Here is a 17,743-nt window from a genome sequence, read left to right as displayed (position 1 = left end):
AGACCAAACAGATCGGGGTTAGGGCTACATTTGTCACGAATATAAACCTAATTAATTGATAGGCTAAATAGTTAATGCAAAATACATCTGTATTGACTTAGGGGCCGTTTACATGGTTACTCTCCGAGAATACGAAAAATGTCAAATTTGCATTTGCGTCTTCATTCAAACAAACCTCGCAATACGGCATGAAAACGATGTAGTATTCATGTCAGGCCCTAGGGGGCAGTGCAGATTTACAGAGTGACAGAGAATGATGCACTTTGACCTAGGGGTGTGACAAAATATCGAAATGGTGATATATCATGATACTTTGTATCCCAAAAGGTTATCGATTTGCTCCTGTCAAGAATCGAGATATCATTTAAAAAAGGTGTCAATTTAAAAAAAAAAAAAAAAATCCATTTAGACTGGGAACATTCGTTCATTCAAAACCAGGAGTGGGAGGGATGGCAGGGAATGAACAAATGTTCATTCGCTGCCACACTCCCATTTCGAATGGATTGGACGTCTACTAGTGATACTGCCAGATGTGTCCCCCTGCTGAAGAAAGTACACGTTCAGGCCCATCTACGATTCGCTAGAGAGCATTTAGATGATCCAGAAGAGGACTGGGAGAATGTGTTATGGCCTGGACGTGTAATTTCTTCAGCAGGGGGACACGTCTGGCAGTGCAGGATTTGAGTCCCTGGCGGCGCATTGTGTTACTGATAGTAGCCTTTGTTACTGTGGTCCTAGGTCATTCACTAGGTCCCCCCGTGTGGTTCTGGGATTTTTGCTCACCGTTCTTGTTATCATTTTGACGCCACGGGGTGAGGAGGGAGTTGAAAGTCCGTGTCTATCAACGACACCCCCAAAACTTCACTGCTCTAGAGGAGATCTGCATGGAAGAATGGTCCAAATTACCAGCAACAGTGTGTGAAAAGCTTGTGAAGAGTTACAGAAAACGTTTGGCCTCCGTTATTGCCAACAAAGGGTATATAACAAAGTATTGAGATGAGCTTTTGGTATTGACCAAATACTTATTTTCCACCATGATTTGCAAATAAATTCTTTAAAAATCAAACAATGTGATTTTCTGTTTTTTTCCCCCCACATTCTGTGTCTCATGGTTGAGGTTTACCCATGTTGACAATTACAGGCCTCTCGAATATTTTCAAGTGGGAGAACTTGCACAATTAGTGGTTGACTAAATACTTATTTGCCCCACTGTATGTGGGGTTAGGGTTAGGGATTAGGGGGGTTAGGTTATTGGGTTTTGCCAATAGAAGGAGGCAATGCTAAGTCTGTACTTTTTCCCCTCAGGAGTCATTCATCCTAAACTTTTCTTTTGGTTCTTGTCTCCTTGCCAGAGTGTCCAAATGAATCCCATGACTCAGCTCTACTACAAGAAGGTGAGTATGACTACGTGGACATCCAAAGTCCTTCAACTTGGCAATGCAGCTTGCGCTCACAATGTTTTGCTCTCTCAAGGCGACGTACTCGCCATATCGCGACCGCATCCCGCTGCAGATCGTGCGGGCTGAGGTCGAGTTGTCGGCGGAGGAGCGCGCCTACCTCACGGCGGTGGAGAAGGGCGACTACGCGGGTGTCAAACATGCGCTCCGAGAAGCGGAGGTCTACTACAACATGGACGTCAACTGTCTGGACCCGCTTGGCCGCAGCGCGCTGCTCATCGCCATCGAGAACGAGAACCTGGAAATCATGGAGCTACTTCTTGACCATGGCATTTACACTGGTGACGCCCTTCTCTACGCCATTAGGAAGGAGGTGGTGGGCGCCGTGGAGTTGCTGCTGTCGCATCGACGGCCGAGTGGCGAGAAGCAGGTAGGCTGACCTTATCTAATCGTTCGGCGCACGAGAAAATCGTCCCGCTTTTGTGGCAATATTTGAGGATTTCATGCTGCCGGATCCGACATTTTTTTAAAGCCTGAGAATGCTAACAAACATGTCAAATGCACTGAAACCAAAGTGCTGAGCTGCCACAGCGACAACGTGAACGGTCGGGGAAGACGGTAATTTTGATGAGGCAAGCAGATGAAAAAGATGAGACACGGTGGATTGAGGGAAGCCAGAAAGAGACACACATATGAGGGAAGGCTTTCTCTCTCTACTTTGATGTTAGAAGCCTCAGCCTGTGTATGCAAATGTGCATCTATTTTTGCTGGAAACGTGATGAACAAAAAAATAGAAAACTTTTGTACTTTACTGTCAAGGGACTTACTGTGTGTGTGTGTGTTCGCGTTGGGTACCCACCTGGGGCACCCGTTCTCTCGGTCCTTATCACATCCAGAGAAAAGTGCTAGATGAGATAAGGAACGAGGGGATTTATCAGCGAGGGTTGATGGGAAGCGGAGGGTTAGACGAGGAGAGCGGCAGAGGAAGGGAGCGGTGAATATACGATGAGGAGAGGGTGTGAAGAGGAGGACGCAAGATGCAGACGCGAGGAGAAAGTGGGGCAGGAAGAAGAGGGGGAGCGAGTGGCGGTAAGATGAAAAGTACAAGTGGAGTCTTGGCACTCCCTCGGAGAGATGAAAGAGTCTGCGCCTCCTCGTCCTCAAGTCTACTCAACGCACAGTCCAGCCTGGTGTGATTCAGTATCAGATATTACCTACAAGTCTCTGCGCCATTGCTTGTGGCCACCTTCCGAGTGGCAACCGTGACTTTACATAGTTGCTGAATTCATGACCTGTGTGAGCGTTCTAGTGTAAAAAATTACTTAACCTGCTTACTAGAAAGAGGCTGGCCTCCTTTGTTAAGTATAATATACACACACAGTCATGTGAAAAAATTAGGACACCCCATGAAATATTCAATTCTCTATTAAGAATTTTGACATATCAATGTCTGATGTTGTTTTTCTTTATCGCTGGAAAAGTGATTTAATTGCAGGTAAACAACAAAAATTATCATTGTTAAACTCATTAAAACAAATATATCAACAAAAATGCATATTCTAACTGAGGAAAAAGTTAGGACACCCTGCCACCTAATAATTAGTGTTACCCCTTTGGCTGAAATAACTTCAGGGATACGCTTTTTGTAGCCATCTACCAGTCTTTTAACATCGGTCTGAAGAAGGTTTGCCCCACTCCTCAAGGCAGAATACTTTCAACAGTGAGATGTTTGAGGGTTTCTTGCATGTATAGCCCGTTTCAAGTTACCCCACAGCATCTTCAGCTTTCATTTTTTCACGTTCCTCAAACACCCTCTGATACATAATCAAATTCATGGTGGATTCTATGATGGTGAGCTGGCCAGGTCCTGCTGTAGCAAAGCATTCCCAAACTATTACTGGTGCACGATAATTATCGGTCCGATAATAGGAATTATGACGTCATCCCGATAAATCCAATAACATTTATAATAGGACCGATAATATGTACTGTTGTGGCTTTACAGTTTACACACTAGTATGGGGAAATCAGTTGACCATTTGCGGGGCATTGCTCCCATCTGCTGATCAGAATAATTCACCGCATCTATTTTTTGTTACAGTTGTTTGGTTCAATCACTTACACATTGCGGTGTCTAGCGGTAGCATTGACAGTCGTGAATGCTTTCTGTTACGTTTCCGCCTCGGAAATGCAAGTATTTTATGCTTACTATAATATATGGATGTGCAATATATGTTTACTTCTGTGGTGAAGGGTCATATGTACAGAACTTCATAAGTTGTGTTATAGAAGCCAGCCAATGCTTTAGTAGCTCAAGCTAGTGTGCTATGCTATACATATAAGAGTTGTGTATATAAGTGTATTGTGTAGTTTTTTGTATATTGAGTATTGAATATGTGTATTTTTCTTTTTCTGTTGTACTTTCACAATATTAAGACGAGTGTCTTCCCATAAAAGCAAGAAAAGACCAAGCTTTGTGGTTTATGGAAGTGCACTCATTCTTAGCTGGCTGTCGGGCAGTGCAGAAGTGAAACGCACTGTTTTGTTCATGTCATTATGAAAAACCAGGTGTGATCAAAGGCAAATCTATGTTAAATCCACCACTAGTTTTTTTTTTTTTATCGGTATCGGCTTTGAGGAGCAGGAAGTTATCGATATCGGTATCGGTTTCAAAAAATGGATATCGTGCACCCCTACAAACCATGACACTTCCACCTCCATGCTTCATGGTTGGTATGAGGTTCTTTTCCTGGAATGCTGCCAAACATGTCCTCTGTTCTGGTGTCCAAATAATTCAATTTTAGATTCATCCGTCCAAAGAAAATTATTCCAGAAGTCCTGGTCTTTGTCTATTCTTTTGAGATCTTTTGAAATCCTTTACCTGACTCATAAGCCTCTACAATCTTCTTTCTGAAGGCCTCAGACAGCTCCTTTGATCTTACCATGGTGTTTTCTCTCACTTCAACAGTCATTCACTATTAAAAGTATTCTGGCTTAAGGAGTGGGGCAAACTTTCTTCAGACCGATGTTAAAGACTAGTAGATGGCTACAAAAAGCGTCTCACTGAAGTTATTTCAGCCAAAGGGGCAACACTAGCTATTAGATGTCCTAACTGTTTCCTCAGTTAGAATATGCATTTTTGTTGATATATTTGGTTTAATGAGTAAAACAATGTTAACTTTTGTTGTTTACCTGCATTTAAATCACTTTCTTTTCCAGAGATAAAGAAAAACAAGATCAAACATTGATATGTGAACATTTCTTGATAAAGAACTGAATATTTAATGGAGTGTCCTAATTTTTTCACATGACTGTATGTTCAGTCATGTTGACGTAATTATGTCAAATGTCAATACAGTCCCTGACAAAAATCTTGTCGCTTATCCATTTTGTAGAAACATTTGCTAATAACCTGACTTTTAATTATTCACCACCAAACTTCACTGTTTTCTGAGTGAATCTTGGATCCATGCGGGCTCCACTAGGTCTCCTGCAATATTTGCGGCGACTGTGGTGTAATTCAACAGAAGATTTATCCGAAAAATTCACATTTTGCCACAAAACAGTCAAGTTTGGTGGTGGCAAAATCATGGTCTGGGGTTTCATCCAGTATGGAGGTGTACGAGAGATCCCAGCCGCATGGATGCAGTCCTTCAAGCCCTTGGAAGTCATACAAAATATTCAATTTGGTTCTCACAGCACCACTACTTAATTTGCATTTGTAGTACATTTTTTGTTCAATTTTCACACGACTTTCTGTAGGCGACAAAACTTTTGTCTTGTCAAAATTTGACCTTTTATGTCTTCATTAAATGGTCCATCTTTTTTCAGTGAAACGAATATATTTTTGTCAACGTTCAACATCATTTGGGAGGGTCGTAGCTTTCATATGAGCCATTTCTGAAACCAATTGAATCATTTAAAGTTAGGTTATTAGTAGGGCTGTCAAAATTATCCCGTTAACGGACGGTAATTAATTCTTTTTAATTAATCACGTTAAAATACTTGACGCAATTAACGCACATGCCCCGCTCAAACAGATTAAAATGACAGCACAGTGAAATGTCATCTTGTTAATTGTGTTTTTTGGAGTTTTGTCGCCCTCTGCTGGCGCTTGGGTGTGACTGATTTTATAGGATTCTGCACCCATGAGCATTGTGTAAGTAATCATTGACATCAACAATGGTGGGCTACTAGTTAATTTTTTGATTGAAAATTCTACAAATTTTATTAAAACGAAAACCTGAAGAGGGGTTTTAATATAAAATTTCTATAACTTGTACTAACATTTATCTTTTAAGAACTACAAGTCTTTCTATCCATGGATCGCTTTAACAGAATGTTAATAATGTTAATGCCATCTTGTTGATTTATTGTTATAATAAACAAATACAGTACTTATGTACCGTATGTTGAATGTATATATCCGTCTTGTGTCTTGTCTTTCCATTCCAACAATAATTTACAGAAAAATTATGGCATATTCTAGAGATGGTTTGAATTGTGATTAATTACGATTAATTTTTAAGCTGTAATTAACTCGATTATAAATTTTAATAGTTTGATACCCCTAGTTATTAGCAATTGTTTCTACAAAATGGATAAGTGACAAGACTTTTGTCAGGGACTGTGTATGCCTGCGGCTCCCGGCGTTCTGTTCTGTGGAAACGGTGTCGAAACGGCTCTTTGAGTGTTAAAGGTTGCCGACCCCTGTTCTATAGGTTCCCTCACTGATGATGGACAGCCAGTTTTCAGAATTCACCCCCGACATCACTCCTATCATGCTCGCCGCTCACACAAACAACTACGAGATCATCAAGCTGCTGGTGCAGAGGAAGGTAACTGCATCTCAACAAAGCGGCCGGCCACGTTTCATTGACAGTGCGTGGCCTCCTCTCTAATTCTTCTAGGTCACTATTCCCAGGCCTCACCAGATCCGATGCGACTGTGTGGAGTGTGTCTCTAGTTCAGAGGTCTGTGTAAATTGCGAGCAAGTCATTCCCAAATTCATTATAGTTTATAACTTATCTTCTCGACCGCAGGTGGACAGCCTACGCCACTCGCGTTCTCGGCTAAACATTTACAAGGCCTTGGCGTCACCCTCGCTCATCGCGCTGTCCAGCGAGGATCCCATTCTGACGGCCTTCAGACTGGGCTGGGAACTGAAAGAACTCAGCAAGGTCAGATTTGTTTTGTCGTTCTTAAAATCTGTGTTAGGCAGCGACCGGTCAATGAAGGGAAGCTCTTGTGAGTGCCTTGTGACGGCGGAGGGGCTCTGCGGCACTCGCTGCTCGGTAGGGAAAGAAACTAGAGTGCCAGAAGTCAAGTCTCCAAACACAAGCAGCTACAATATATTAAAAAAAAAAAAAACACACACACACCAGAAATAATGATAAGCAAAGCAGCATCAGATGGGCGGGATAAACCCAGCCTTTAGCCAATGACTCGTCTTATATTGCTGTAGTGGAACAAAGCACTCTCAACTCTGGACACTGTCGATAGGACTGCGAAACTGCGCTAATGAATGAAAAGTAAGCCGCATCGTAACCAGTATTGAGAAACTAATTCTGAACGAGAGTGTAGCGCATATTTAGTCAATGACATGCACACACAACAGTAGAAATATTATTTTTTGTGAGAAGCTGGGCTTCCCTTAGCGCAATCGTCACTGGTAGTGACATGAACGACGTCTCTGCAGGTGGAGAACGAGTTCCGTCAGGAGTACGAGGAACTGTCACAGCAGTGCAAACGTTTTGCCAAAGACCTTCTGGACCAGGCCAGGAGTTCCAGAGAGCTGGAGACAATTCTGAACCACCGGGACAGCGACCAGAGCGAGGAACTAGACCCCCGACAGTGCCATGACCTGGCTAAACTCAAACTGGCCATCAAATACCACCAAAAAGAGGTGAATTAAATGTCATTTCATCCAATTTACATGGGTCCAAAAATCCTATTTATAATCAGATTGAAAGGCCAATAACGTTAACGTTGCTGGCACGGTGGCAGAAGGGTTAGCACCAGTGCTTAATTTGTAAATGAAAAGGTACCGGAACGCAGTCATGCAAAATATTAGATTTGGATCTCATGGCACCACTACTTAATTTGCTTATGTTATGTCACATATTTTTGTATTTGAAGTACATTTTTTGTTCAATTTTCACACTACTTTCCGTAGGCGACAAAACTTTTGTCTTGCCAAACTTTTTCCTTTATGTCTTCATTAAATGATGATTAAATCTTTTTTCTGTGAAACAAATATATTTTTGTACATTCAACATCATTTGGGAGAGTCTTAGCTTTCATATGAGCCATTTCTGAAACCAATTGAATCATTAAAAGACAGGTTATTAGCAATTGTTTCTACAAAATGGATAAGCGACAAGACTTTAGTCAGGGACTGTATGTCTATGGTCTTTCCGCTTGATATTTAGACGGACTCTTTCTACTATTACAAATACACACACACACACAGACACACAGAGTGTATATTGGTCTAAAAAAGAAGAGTGAAAACGGGCAGCGTTGTTTTTGCGGAAGAATACCATTTGATTTTGTGCAACTACACAAAGCAATGCACACAACGGCACACCCGGTGATCGCTGATGGCTCAAGGGTTGGGAATCGCTGATCTATGCCGGTCACAAGCAGTAACAACACAGAGAGGAGAGATTTTTTTTTTTTCTGCTGGCGTTGCAAGAAGCACGAAGAAAGGAAGGATGAGAGGAGGGCTGCTGAAGACGAAGATAACAAGCTGCGTCCATACAAAGAAAAAGAGGTTTAATAGGAAAGAGAAAGGGGAAACCGGTGAGCTCGGGGGATCAAGAGTGAGAGGAAAGATTTAACGGTGCCCGAGGCCCTTCGTCTGTCAGCCGCCGCCGCCTGCAGCTTTCTCAGCAGACGGCTGCTGCCAGACACATGAAAGCAGAAAGACATGATGGCAGCGCAGGGATGAGGGCGGCGGGCGACATTAGCGCACTCGGCGAAGGGCATGATGAAGCTCTCAAATGACGAGAAAGGAAGTCGGTCATTAGTCGGAAGATAAACATTTGCGCAGCAGACACAAGAAGCGCTCCTCTCGGGCTTTTTTGTCACTCGAGAGATCAGCGGGAGTGAACGGAATCAGAAGTAAACCAACTGACAGGATAAAGGAGTATTTATATCAAAACGGCATGTAAAAGATGCATGCGGGACGTCTCGTGCCGTAACCATGACTACGACAGATATAGGTGAACACTAAACAGACGCCTTATTAGCTCAGCTTGTACTTGGGCAAATCCTGGCTTGGCGCACGTGTCACCACGCCAAGAAGGTGTATTACATCACGTCCCCACTTCAAACTCAGCTTCACATGTCGCTTTCACCATTTTTCCCCCTCTTTTTCTGCTTTTATTTGAACACCTCTTTGTTTTGGATCCGGCTTCATTTCATGCGTGTCTTTTCTGGCATGAGAGGTCACTCTAAGTGCTGCCGTCCGGGGGCTTTATGCAATACACTGTTATTGTATGCCATTGTGTATCACGTCCACGTGGACACATTCTACCCAAACCATGCGGAGGATGTTTCAAACACTCGACGCTTTTAATGCAACGTAAAGTGTTCGAACGGGCAGCGAGATGCCAAACAAAGGGGCCAGGGTCTTTCCCTGGTGTCAGTGTTCTCGAACAGAATCAATGCAAATTACATTGACAGCATAGTACAGTACATCATTAGCATGCACGCGCACCAATTCAATATCAGTCCATTCTGGATTGACTCTTAATCAAATTTTGCACAACATTCGTCTGCCGATTCTTAAATACCTACTACTTCAGGCTTTATCCAGGCTCAAACAATTACTGTATTCTAATTTAGAGAACTGCTTGCTAGACGTCTAGTGGCGAACAGCACTTCTGGGCAAGGTATTATACAGTACAGTGCCTGACAAAAGTCTTGTCACTTATCCATTTTGTAGAAACAATTGATAATAACCTGACTTTTAATGAGTCAATTGGTTTCAGAAATGGCTTATATGAAAGCTAAGACCGTCACAAATGATTTTGAATGTACAAAAATATATTTGTTTCACTGAAGAAAGATTTATCATAAAATGAAGACATAAAGGTCCAATTTTGGCAAGACAAAAGTTTTCCCGCCTACAGAAAGTAGTGTGAAAATTGAACAAAAAATGTACGTCAAATAAAAATGTTACATAAGCGACTTAAGTATTGGTGCTGTAAGATCCAAATGTAATGTTTTCACTGTTTTGTGGCAAAAGGTGGATTTTTCAGATGAATCTTCCATTGAATTACACCACGGTCGCCACAAATATTGCAGGAGACCTACTGGAGCCTGCATGGATCAGAGATTCACTCAGAAAACAGTTTGGTGGTGGCAAAATCATGGTCTGGGGTTAGCTGCAGGGTGGCAGGCAACATAAATAGTCTGAAATATAAACAAATCGTAGCTGCCTCTTAGATTCCTAACCATAAAAAGGGACAAATTCTGCTGCAGGATGGTGCTCCATCGCATACTTCGATCTCTACCTCAAAGTTCCTCAAGGCAAAGAAGATCAAGATCCTCCAGGACTGGCCAGCCCAGTCACCAGACATGAATATCATTGAGCATGTCTGGGGTAGGATGAAAGAGGAAGCATGGAAGACGAAACCCAAGAATGTTGATGAACTCTGGGAGGCATGCAAGACTGCTTTCTTTGATGTTCCTGATGACTTCATCAATAAATTGTATGAATCCTTGCCGAAGCCCATGGAAGTCATACAAAATGTTAGTTTTGGATCTCACAGCACCACTACTTAATTCGCTTATGTTATGTCACATATTTTTGTATTTAAAGTACATTTTTTGTTCAATTTTCACACTACTTTCTGTAGGCAACAAAACTTTTGTCTTGCCAAAATTTGACCTTTATGTCTTCATTAAATGATAAATCTTTTTTCAGTGAAAAAAATAATATTTTTGTACATTCAACATCATTTGGGAGGGTCTTAGCTCTCATATGAGCCATTTCTGAAACCAATTGAATCATTAATAGTCAGGTTATTATCAATTGTTTCTACAAAATGGATAAGCGACAAGACTTTTGTCAAGGACTGTAAGATATGACCGTTTAAAAAAACAAATTCTCAGTGGTAGGACAAACGATAACAAAATGGCTTACGCTCACACCGTGTCGTATTATTTATGCTCTGTTTATACAGAGCGTGCCATTTACCTTCAATAATTAAGGCGGTCATGTGGATGAATGCAGTGGAGTGATAAAACAACCCACACAAAAGCAAGTGAAAGGACAAAATGAAGATTATTTCAATTTAAATTTCTATTATTGCTTCAAAGTAAAATAATTGAAGCCACTAAAAATATATCAATCATGGCGCACAACACTTACATCCGAGCAGGTGATGCTTTTTTCCATCTTTGTTGTTCAGAGTTGTTAAGCTAACATGTGCCTGATGAAAAATGTCAAATTTAAAGTTCACTCAGCATGTTAATCCTAGTCATGCAAACTGTCCGTTGAGAATTGACAAAAAGGGAGCTCGGGCCTTCTGCAGAGAGCCGAGCGTCCCGGTCGACTCGTTTGGTCGTCTGAGAACATTCCCGTGAAGTCACGGCATGACGACCGGGAGCTTTAATTAATTACGCTTATTCAAAGAAAGACAAATGAATCCATCCCGCTTCCTTTTTCTCAACAGCAAACCGACTGCCAGGAATTTTCACAGTGAGAGCAGTTTCATCTTCCTTAACTGGCAACGCTCTGATACTCTGAATCATCCTCGTGTGCGCTCAGGAGCGAGGTTTGAAAATATCACTTGAATGTTAGTCGCCAGCGGATTGAATCCGATTCAATCCGTTCCGATTGGCAGATAGCGGGACTCGGACTGTACGCAAGTTTGCTCCAAACAGCCGTAGCTGAACACCGAGTGAAGCGGCAAAAGCAGAAGAAAAGAGCAAGAGCCAAGAGACCGACACATTCATTAGCATACTGTTGCCATAGCAACGGCAAACCAAACCAGAGCCTTAGAGCGAGAGATGCAGAAAGAGGATGTTTGTCGAGCTAAAGTTTGGAAAGCAAGCGCTCAAACCCAAAAGCCGTCAAGAGCTATCACTACGTAAATAAAGCCACGCCCACTAGCAGACTGTCTCGCAGTGTAAAATACTCCCAGGAACTTGCACTGTAAAGATCACCTCAATTTTGTTGTAAAATTGCACAATGACAAAGGCATTCATTCATTTACTGTATTCGTAATGTTCAGAATGCATGGCGATATCTGCTACTACTGAAGAAATCTGACCTTTTAGTCAGACTGCCTGAACCACGCCAGCTGAACCGCCGTAACCGTGCTATCGCAGATCCAACGACCCGGGCTGGCGAGACTGTGACAACCCGACCCGAAAAGGCCAAACTCCGCGTGTTCACCTTAGTCTTAACCCCTTGTACTGACTCCATTTTGAAAGCTGGAAAAAGGTTTCCAAACACAACTTGACAATTTATTCAGGTCGACAGCGATCAAACGGCAAGGCAAAACTGCAACAGACCCAGGCGAGGAGGCAGAATTTTTACAAGGTAACCATATCACAAGTCAACAAAAGGTTCCCGAGAAAAATGACAACGATTAGTTAGACATTCAATCTTTTTCAAGGCTCTCAGGGAGCGGGCCGTGGACAGGAAGAGGGCTGTGTTTGGGTCTTCTTCTATTGCAGATTTGGGCGGTCAAGTTCGTGTATCACCGTTGCTGGGTTATGGTTAATGAGGCAACTGAGATGGGAGTCGACAGCAATCATACAGAACAGAGGGACCCAGGCGAGGATCCAAGGTTACCATATCACAAGTCAACAAAAGGGTCCCGAGAAAAAAAAAAAGACAATTCTTAGTTAAACATTCAGTCTTTTGAAGGCTCTCGGGGGCGAGCCGTGGGCAGGAAGAAGGGTGTTTTGGGGCGTTGTTTAGGATTATTGTCTGTCTGTGGATTGGACAGGAGGGTTCGGGACTTAGGGCTGTCAGGGCAGCCAGGGTTGTGGATTTTGCCACCTCAGCTTGCAGTCTTGCAAGTTGTGTTATCAGCTGGATATCGGGCATTCTCCGGTGTTCCTTGTGTTGGGACAGGACATCCCGCCATTTGTTCTGGACTGTCCGGGAGAAATGATTGCGAGAGTTGGTAGTGCAGACGTGGGCTTGTAGATGTCAGCGTCAATCTTGGTCAGTCAGTTGCATGACGCACACGTTCGGCTTCCGTGATAAGTAGGCCTCATGTATCTCTTATGCTCTATATTCAGCTTAAACTATGGTATAAGTGCTATTTATTTTATATTGGGTGTGTTAGAGTAATACAAATAGTCGATCTGTAAATACAATGGAAGATACTATTCCCTGATTGATTATATTAAGTGTGTTAGAATAATGCAAACAGTTAGACAGTGCCTACGAGAAAAGGTACCATCCCCATTCTTTTTGCGTGGCGGCAAAGAGATTCATTTCTATCTGAGCAAAGGCAGTGAACATCCTTGCATGTGTCTCCACAGTTTGTGGCGCAGCCAAACTGTCAGCAGCTGTTGGCCACCTTGTGGTACGACGGCTTCCCGGGATGGAGGCGGCGCCACTGGGTGGTCAAGCTGGTCACCTGCTTCATCATCGGACTCCTGTTCCCAGTCTTCTCATTGGTACGAGGAGGTCGGACGGAGGAGAGAAGACGCTTAGCAGGGATACGAGCGCGGCGCCAAATGTGTTGTCTTTCCCTCGTTCAGATCTACTTGCTAGCTCCAAAAGGCGCACTGGGTCGCTTCATCAAGAAGCCCTTCATCAAGTTTATCTGTCATACGGCGTCCTACCTGACCTTCCTCTTCCTGCTCCTGTTGGCCTCGCAGCACATCGCCCGCACCAACCTACACATGCAGGGCCCGCCGCCCACCATCGTGGAGTGGATGATTCTGCCGTGGGTGCTGGGTACGTCCGCCGCTTCCAGTACCACTTAAGTCTGCTCCTATTTTCCGAAAACGGCTTTCTTAGGTTAATTGAAGACTTGGAAACTGTCCATGTATATGTGTTTTCTCTTTAGGATTCATCTGGGCAGAGATAAAGGAGATGTGGGACGGCGGCTTCACAGAGTACATCCATGACTGGTGGAACCTGATGGATTTTGCCATGAACTCTCTCTACCTGGCAACTATATCACTGAAAATAGTGGCCTACGTTAAGGTAATGAGTGTGTTTGTAGGTGTGTTTGTCAGTTCCCACGAGCTCTCACTGCTAGACAACATTGTTAACATTGTGATTTGCGTTTGAGATGCTTTCTATTGCGAGCGAACAAGATGTGGTTTGAACGCACACTCACGGGACCAGACGCCAAGCCATCTGTAGCATCTGCGAGCTACTGATGGTGCCGTCCTCCCACACGCGCATATCCAAAGTCTTTGCACATATACAACATCACGTACATATACAGACATCATCAGAGAAGCAGCAGTTGGTGCGTTTACATTCCACCTTTTGTCTGTTTTACAGTGACATTGAAAGAGCCTGTAAATTGATTTGGGAATTTATTTCTGAACACATTAATCACGTGTGAAGATAATTACCGGAAATGCATTTTAGGTTTTGCGATGTGTAATTTAGGGGCCGTTTACATGGTGACTCTCCGAGAAGACAAAAAATGTCATGTTTGCATCTATATGGTTCCGTCTCCATTCGACCAATGTCGCAATTCCGCATCAAAACGATGTAGTATTCATGCCAGGCCCTAGGGGGCAGTGCAGATTTACAAGGCGACAGCGACACTATGACCTCCTCAGCCCAGAAGATAACATGCCCGCCCACTCCAAGCAATGGCATTTTTCCTTTGTTCCAAAAGGCACAAAAATGGAAACATATTAAAATAAAAAATATTATAAAAAAACAGTCAATTAAAGCCTACGTTCCGCCATATGCTGTTTTTAATGTTTAGTAGCACCGCTGCGCACGCCTACTGTGACGTGTACGAGTGCTGATGTTATCGGCGCGGGTCCCGCGCCGCGGGAGCTTTTTATATGCATGCGGAGCAAGCTCCCGCAATCGAATTCTTTCACTTTGGAGGCATGATTCCAAGGTTTGCGTCTTTGCCTTCCGTCTTTGCGGACACCATACGAACGAGAGGCCACTCCGCAACACAGTCATTGCGTGTTGGTGTCGCAGAGTCGCCATGTAAACTGCCACTGTTAAGGTAGGGGGTGGGAGGGCTGGCTAGCGAGCATGAAATGAGGGATGGACCCGACTGCACGAAAACGAACTTTAAACTACAGCAGGGGTCCCCAACCTTTTTTGCACCACGGACCGATGTAATTTGGGTCTTTTTTTTCATGGACCGGTGTTCCATCAAATTTTGCACTTTTATAAAATTTTGCTCCCAAAGCTTTTGTGATGGTGAAAAAAGCCCTCTTTTATATTCAGTTGGACTCTTAATGTTATCCAACGGTGCTAAAAAACTATTTACATCATAAACATACACGTGCAACACGAAAATGGCGTAAATTAATGCTTAACGACAAAGTCGTTAAGTGAGAGAGCTGCGTGCAGTTGTTGTGTGCAGCTAACATGGCAAACGTAAGTTAATAGTCCTTTCTTTAAAGAAAGTTTGTAGTGTGTACTTTGGAATCACTGCATTCGCGGTCATTTTTAACATTACGCGCATGCCAAATTTGTCAGAACAGATTGTGCGGCAGAAAAATACAGCAAACATAACATTTGTTTTTAGCCACGTCGTGTTAAGTGTAGGGAAAATACAACTCACTCGCTGAATCAGTGGGAGGGCTGAACTTGTTTCGTTGAGACGAGATGGGCCCGCGATGGGAGAGTAAGAGAAGCCCGCTTCACAAGGATACGATGTTGGAAATTGTAGCACAGTATTTTGTGCTCTCCTAGCGATGTCGGGATATTCCGAAATGACTTTAATCTAGAACCTCGGTAGAGTTGTTGTCACAAATGTACGTTTAAAGTCGCCGTGATTTGCGATCTCTACATACTGATATTCCTGTTGCACAGACATGCTCGAATCACTCGGTTTATTCTTTTATACGGGTCACGAATCCACTCCTTCGCAGTTTGTGGGTCTTTAGTGATTGGGAAGTAGCGTAGATTTTGTTTTATTCGAGATTGTAGGCTCATCTTCTGGCTCATCAGGTTGCCTTTTCCCCGTAAAAAATCTGTCCAAAGACGTCTGTTTTTCAGTCATTCTAGTGTGGGGGCTAATTATTTCCGGGAACAAATTTGATGGGTGACGACCTACGCCATACGATATTATCAAGCGCACATAGATATACAAAACAAGATGTACTGCTAACAGTCCAATCAATGCATTTCTATGACGACCTTCTATCCTGTAGTTGTATATCTAGAGTAGACTGGGATATTGGTGTGTTAAGCGGCACAGGCCAAAGTCAATCGGCCAGAATACAGTCGTTAATAAATTATTTATTTCTGCGCAGCCCAGTACCAAATGCACCGCGGACCGGTACGGTCGTTGGGGACCCTTGAACTACAGTATTTATTCAACATAAACTCCTTCTCGTTTACAAACTACCATAAACAGCAAATCAAAGAAACTCTAACAGCCAGCCTCATTATGGGTTTTAACTTTAAAGTCACTGACTATGCATTGACATTTGGTTAACTCTCCCACTCTCGCTCAGTACAACTCGTCTCGGCCCAGGGAAGAGTGGGAGATGTGGCACCCAACTCTAATCGCCGAGGCTCTGTTTGCCATCGCCAACATCTTCAGCTCGCTGCGACTCATCTCACTCTTCACCGCCAACTCGCACCTCGGGCCCCTGCAGATCTCACTGGGGAGGATGCTGCTAGACATCCTCAAGTTCCTCTTCATTTACTGCCTGGTAACCACACAGTTTTTCTCCATTCTGAAAATGGTGACTGGAGCAAACTCTACACTTCATTACGTCCACTAATTATTAAGCCTGGCACTCCTTACCACATGTTGAGTGTCTAGCACAAACCGGTCCTCAAGGGCCGCAGTGGGTCCTGGTTTTTGTTACAACTGATCCAGCACAGGCAGTTTAACCAATGAGGGGCCCGGGGAAACAAGAAGCACCTGACTGCAATCGACTGATTGCACTTGTAAGACACCAGATTGGTGAAAAAGTGTCCTCTCGACGGGTTGCGACTAAAACCCGTACCCACTGCGGCCCTTTGTGGAATAGTTTGCCAAACCCTGGTCTACAGAGTATCTGAACCTTTTGGAATTTCTCACATTTCTGCATAAAATCACCATGAAACGTGATCTGATCTATGCCAAAATTACACAGATGGAAATACAGTGTCTACTTTAACTAAAACCACCCAAACATTTATAGGTTTTCATATTTGAATGAGGATAGCATGCAAACAATGACAAAAGGGGGAAAATTATGTGAACCCTCTGCCTGAGGAGACAAAGAGCAATTGAAACCAATTTTTACCAAACGTTTGAAGTCAGGTGTGTGCCCAATCACTAAGTGTTTTAAAGCTGCCCTGCCCACTATAAAACACACACCTGGTAAGAAATGTCTTGATGAGAAGCATTGTCTGATGACATCAATCAACAGTCAGAGAAGTTGTCTTCAAATGGAGAGTTTGGCACTGGTGCTTCTCTCACAAGGAGTGGCTGTCCTCCACAGATGACACCAAGAGTTCAGCGCAGAACACAAAGTGCCCTTACTTAGAGAAGAAGAAGACTTATAGAAATCAGTGGCATAATCTGATATCTTTGTGCACACATCAACTATATGTAAAACTACGGTCAAGAATGGTGTTCATGGGAGGACTCCACGGGGGAAGCCACTGCTGTTAAAAAAAAAAAAAAACATTGTTGCTCGTTTAATGTTCCCAAAAAGGCACTTGGACACTCCGCAGAAGTTTTGGCAAAATATTTTGTGGACTGATAAAACCAAAGTTGAATTATCTTGGACAACGTCAATTGTGGAGGAAAAAATGGAACATCTCACAAACATCACACCTCATCCCCACTGTGAAAAATGGTGGAGGGAGCAGCATGATTTGGAGCTGTTTTGCTACCTCAGGGCCTGGACAGATTGCAATCATTAATGGAAGATTGAATTCAAAAGTATTACAGGAAATCCCTAACATTTTTGTGTTTTTCTATGCGCAGGTGCTGCTGGCGTTCGCCAACGGCCTAAACCAGTTGTACTTCTACTACGAGACCACCGCGTCCGAGGAGCCCAACAACTGCAAGGGGATCCGCTGCGAACGGCAGAACAACGCCTTCTCGACGTCAGTGCTCACACTACCTGAAAGCAGTCATGTGAATGTCGAAAAACTACACAGATTTGCGATTAAGTCCGACACCCAGATATGAATAGCTTCTCGAGTT

The 17,743-nt window shown here is 43.3% G+C and overlaps 1 protein-coding gene across 4 annotated transcripts in view; it reads left to right on the top strand.

Annotated features, from left to right (window-relative positions):
• trpc5a (transient receptor potential cation channel, subfamily C, member 5a) overlaps positions 1 to 17,743 on the top strand; it is a 95,207-nt gene that overhangs the window by 69,344 nt on the left and 8,120 nt on the right. For all 4 annotated transcript variants that reach the window (XM_057854072.1, XM_057854074.1, XM_057854073.1 and 1 more), the window contains 11 exons: positions 1,353 to 1,394; positions 1,474 to 1,827; positions 6,119 to 6,235; positions 6,308 to 6,370; positions 6,440 to 6,577; positions 7,096 to 7,302; positions 12,912 to 13,049; positions 13,134 to 13,332; positions 13,445 to 13,584; positions 16,050 to 16,250; positions 17,522 to 17,643. In XM_057854072.1, coding sequence (XP_057710055.1) covers positions 1,362 to 1,394; positions 1,474 to 1,827; positions 6,119 to 6,235; positions 6,308 to 6,370; positions 6,440 to 6,577; positions 7,096 to 7,302; positions 12,912 to 13,049; positions 13,134 to 13,332; positions 13,445 to 13,584; positions 16,050 to 16,250; positions 17,522 to 17,643 — 1,712 coding nt within the window. In that variant the 5' untranslated portion in view covers positions 1,353 to 1,361. The remainder of the gene's footprint in view (positions 1 to 1,352; positions 1,395 to 1,473; positions 1,828 to 6,118; positions 6,236 to 6,307; positions 6,371 to 6,439; positions 6,578 to 7,095; positions 7,303 to 12,911; positions 13,050 to 13,133; positions 13,333 to 13,444; positions 13,585 to 16,049; positions 16,251 to 17,521; positions 17,644 to 17,743) is intronic.

The sequence above is a fragment of the Corythoichthys intestinalis genome, chromosome 13 (assembly GCF_030265065.1).
Source record: "Corythoichthys intestinalis isolate RoL2023-P3 chromosome 13, ASM3026506v1, whole genome shotgun sequence".
NCBI lineage: Eukaryota > Metazoa > Chordata > Actinopteri > Syngnathiformes > Syngnathidae > Corythoichthys > Corythoichthys intestinalis.
This window is presented reverse-complemented; position numbering and strand designations above follow the sequence as displayed.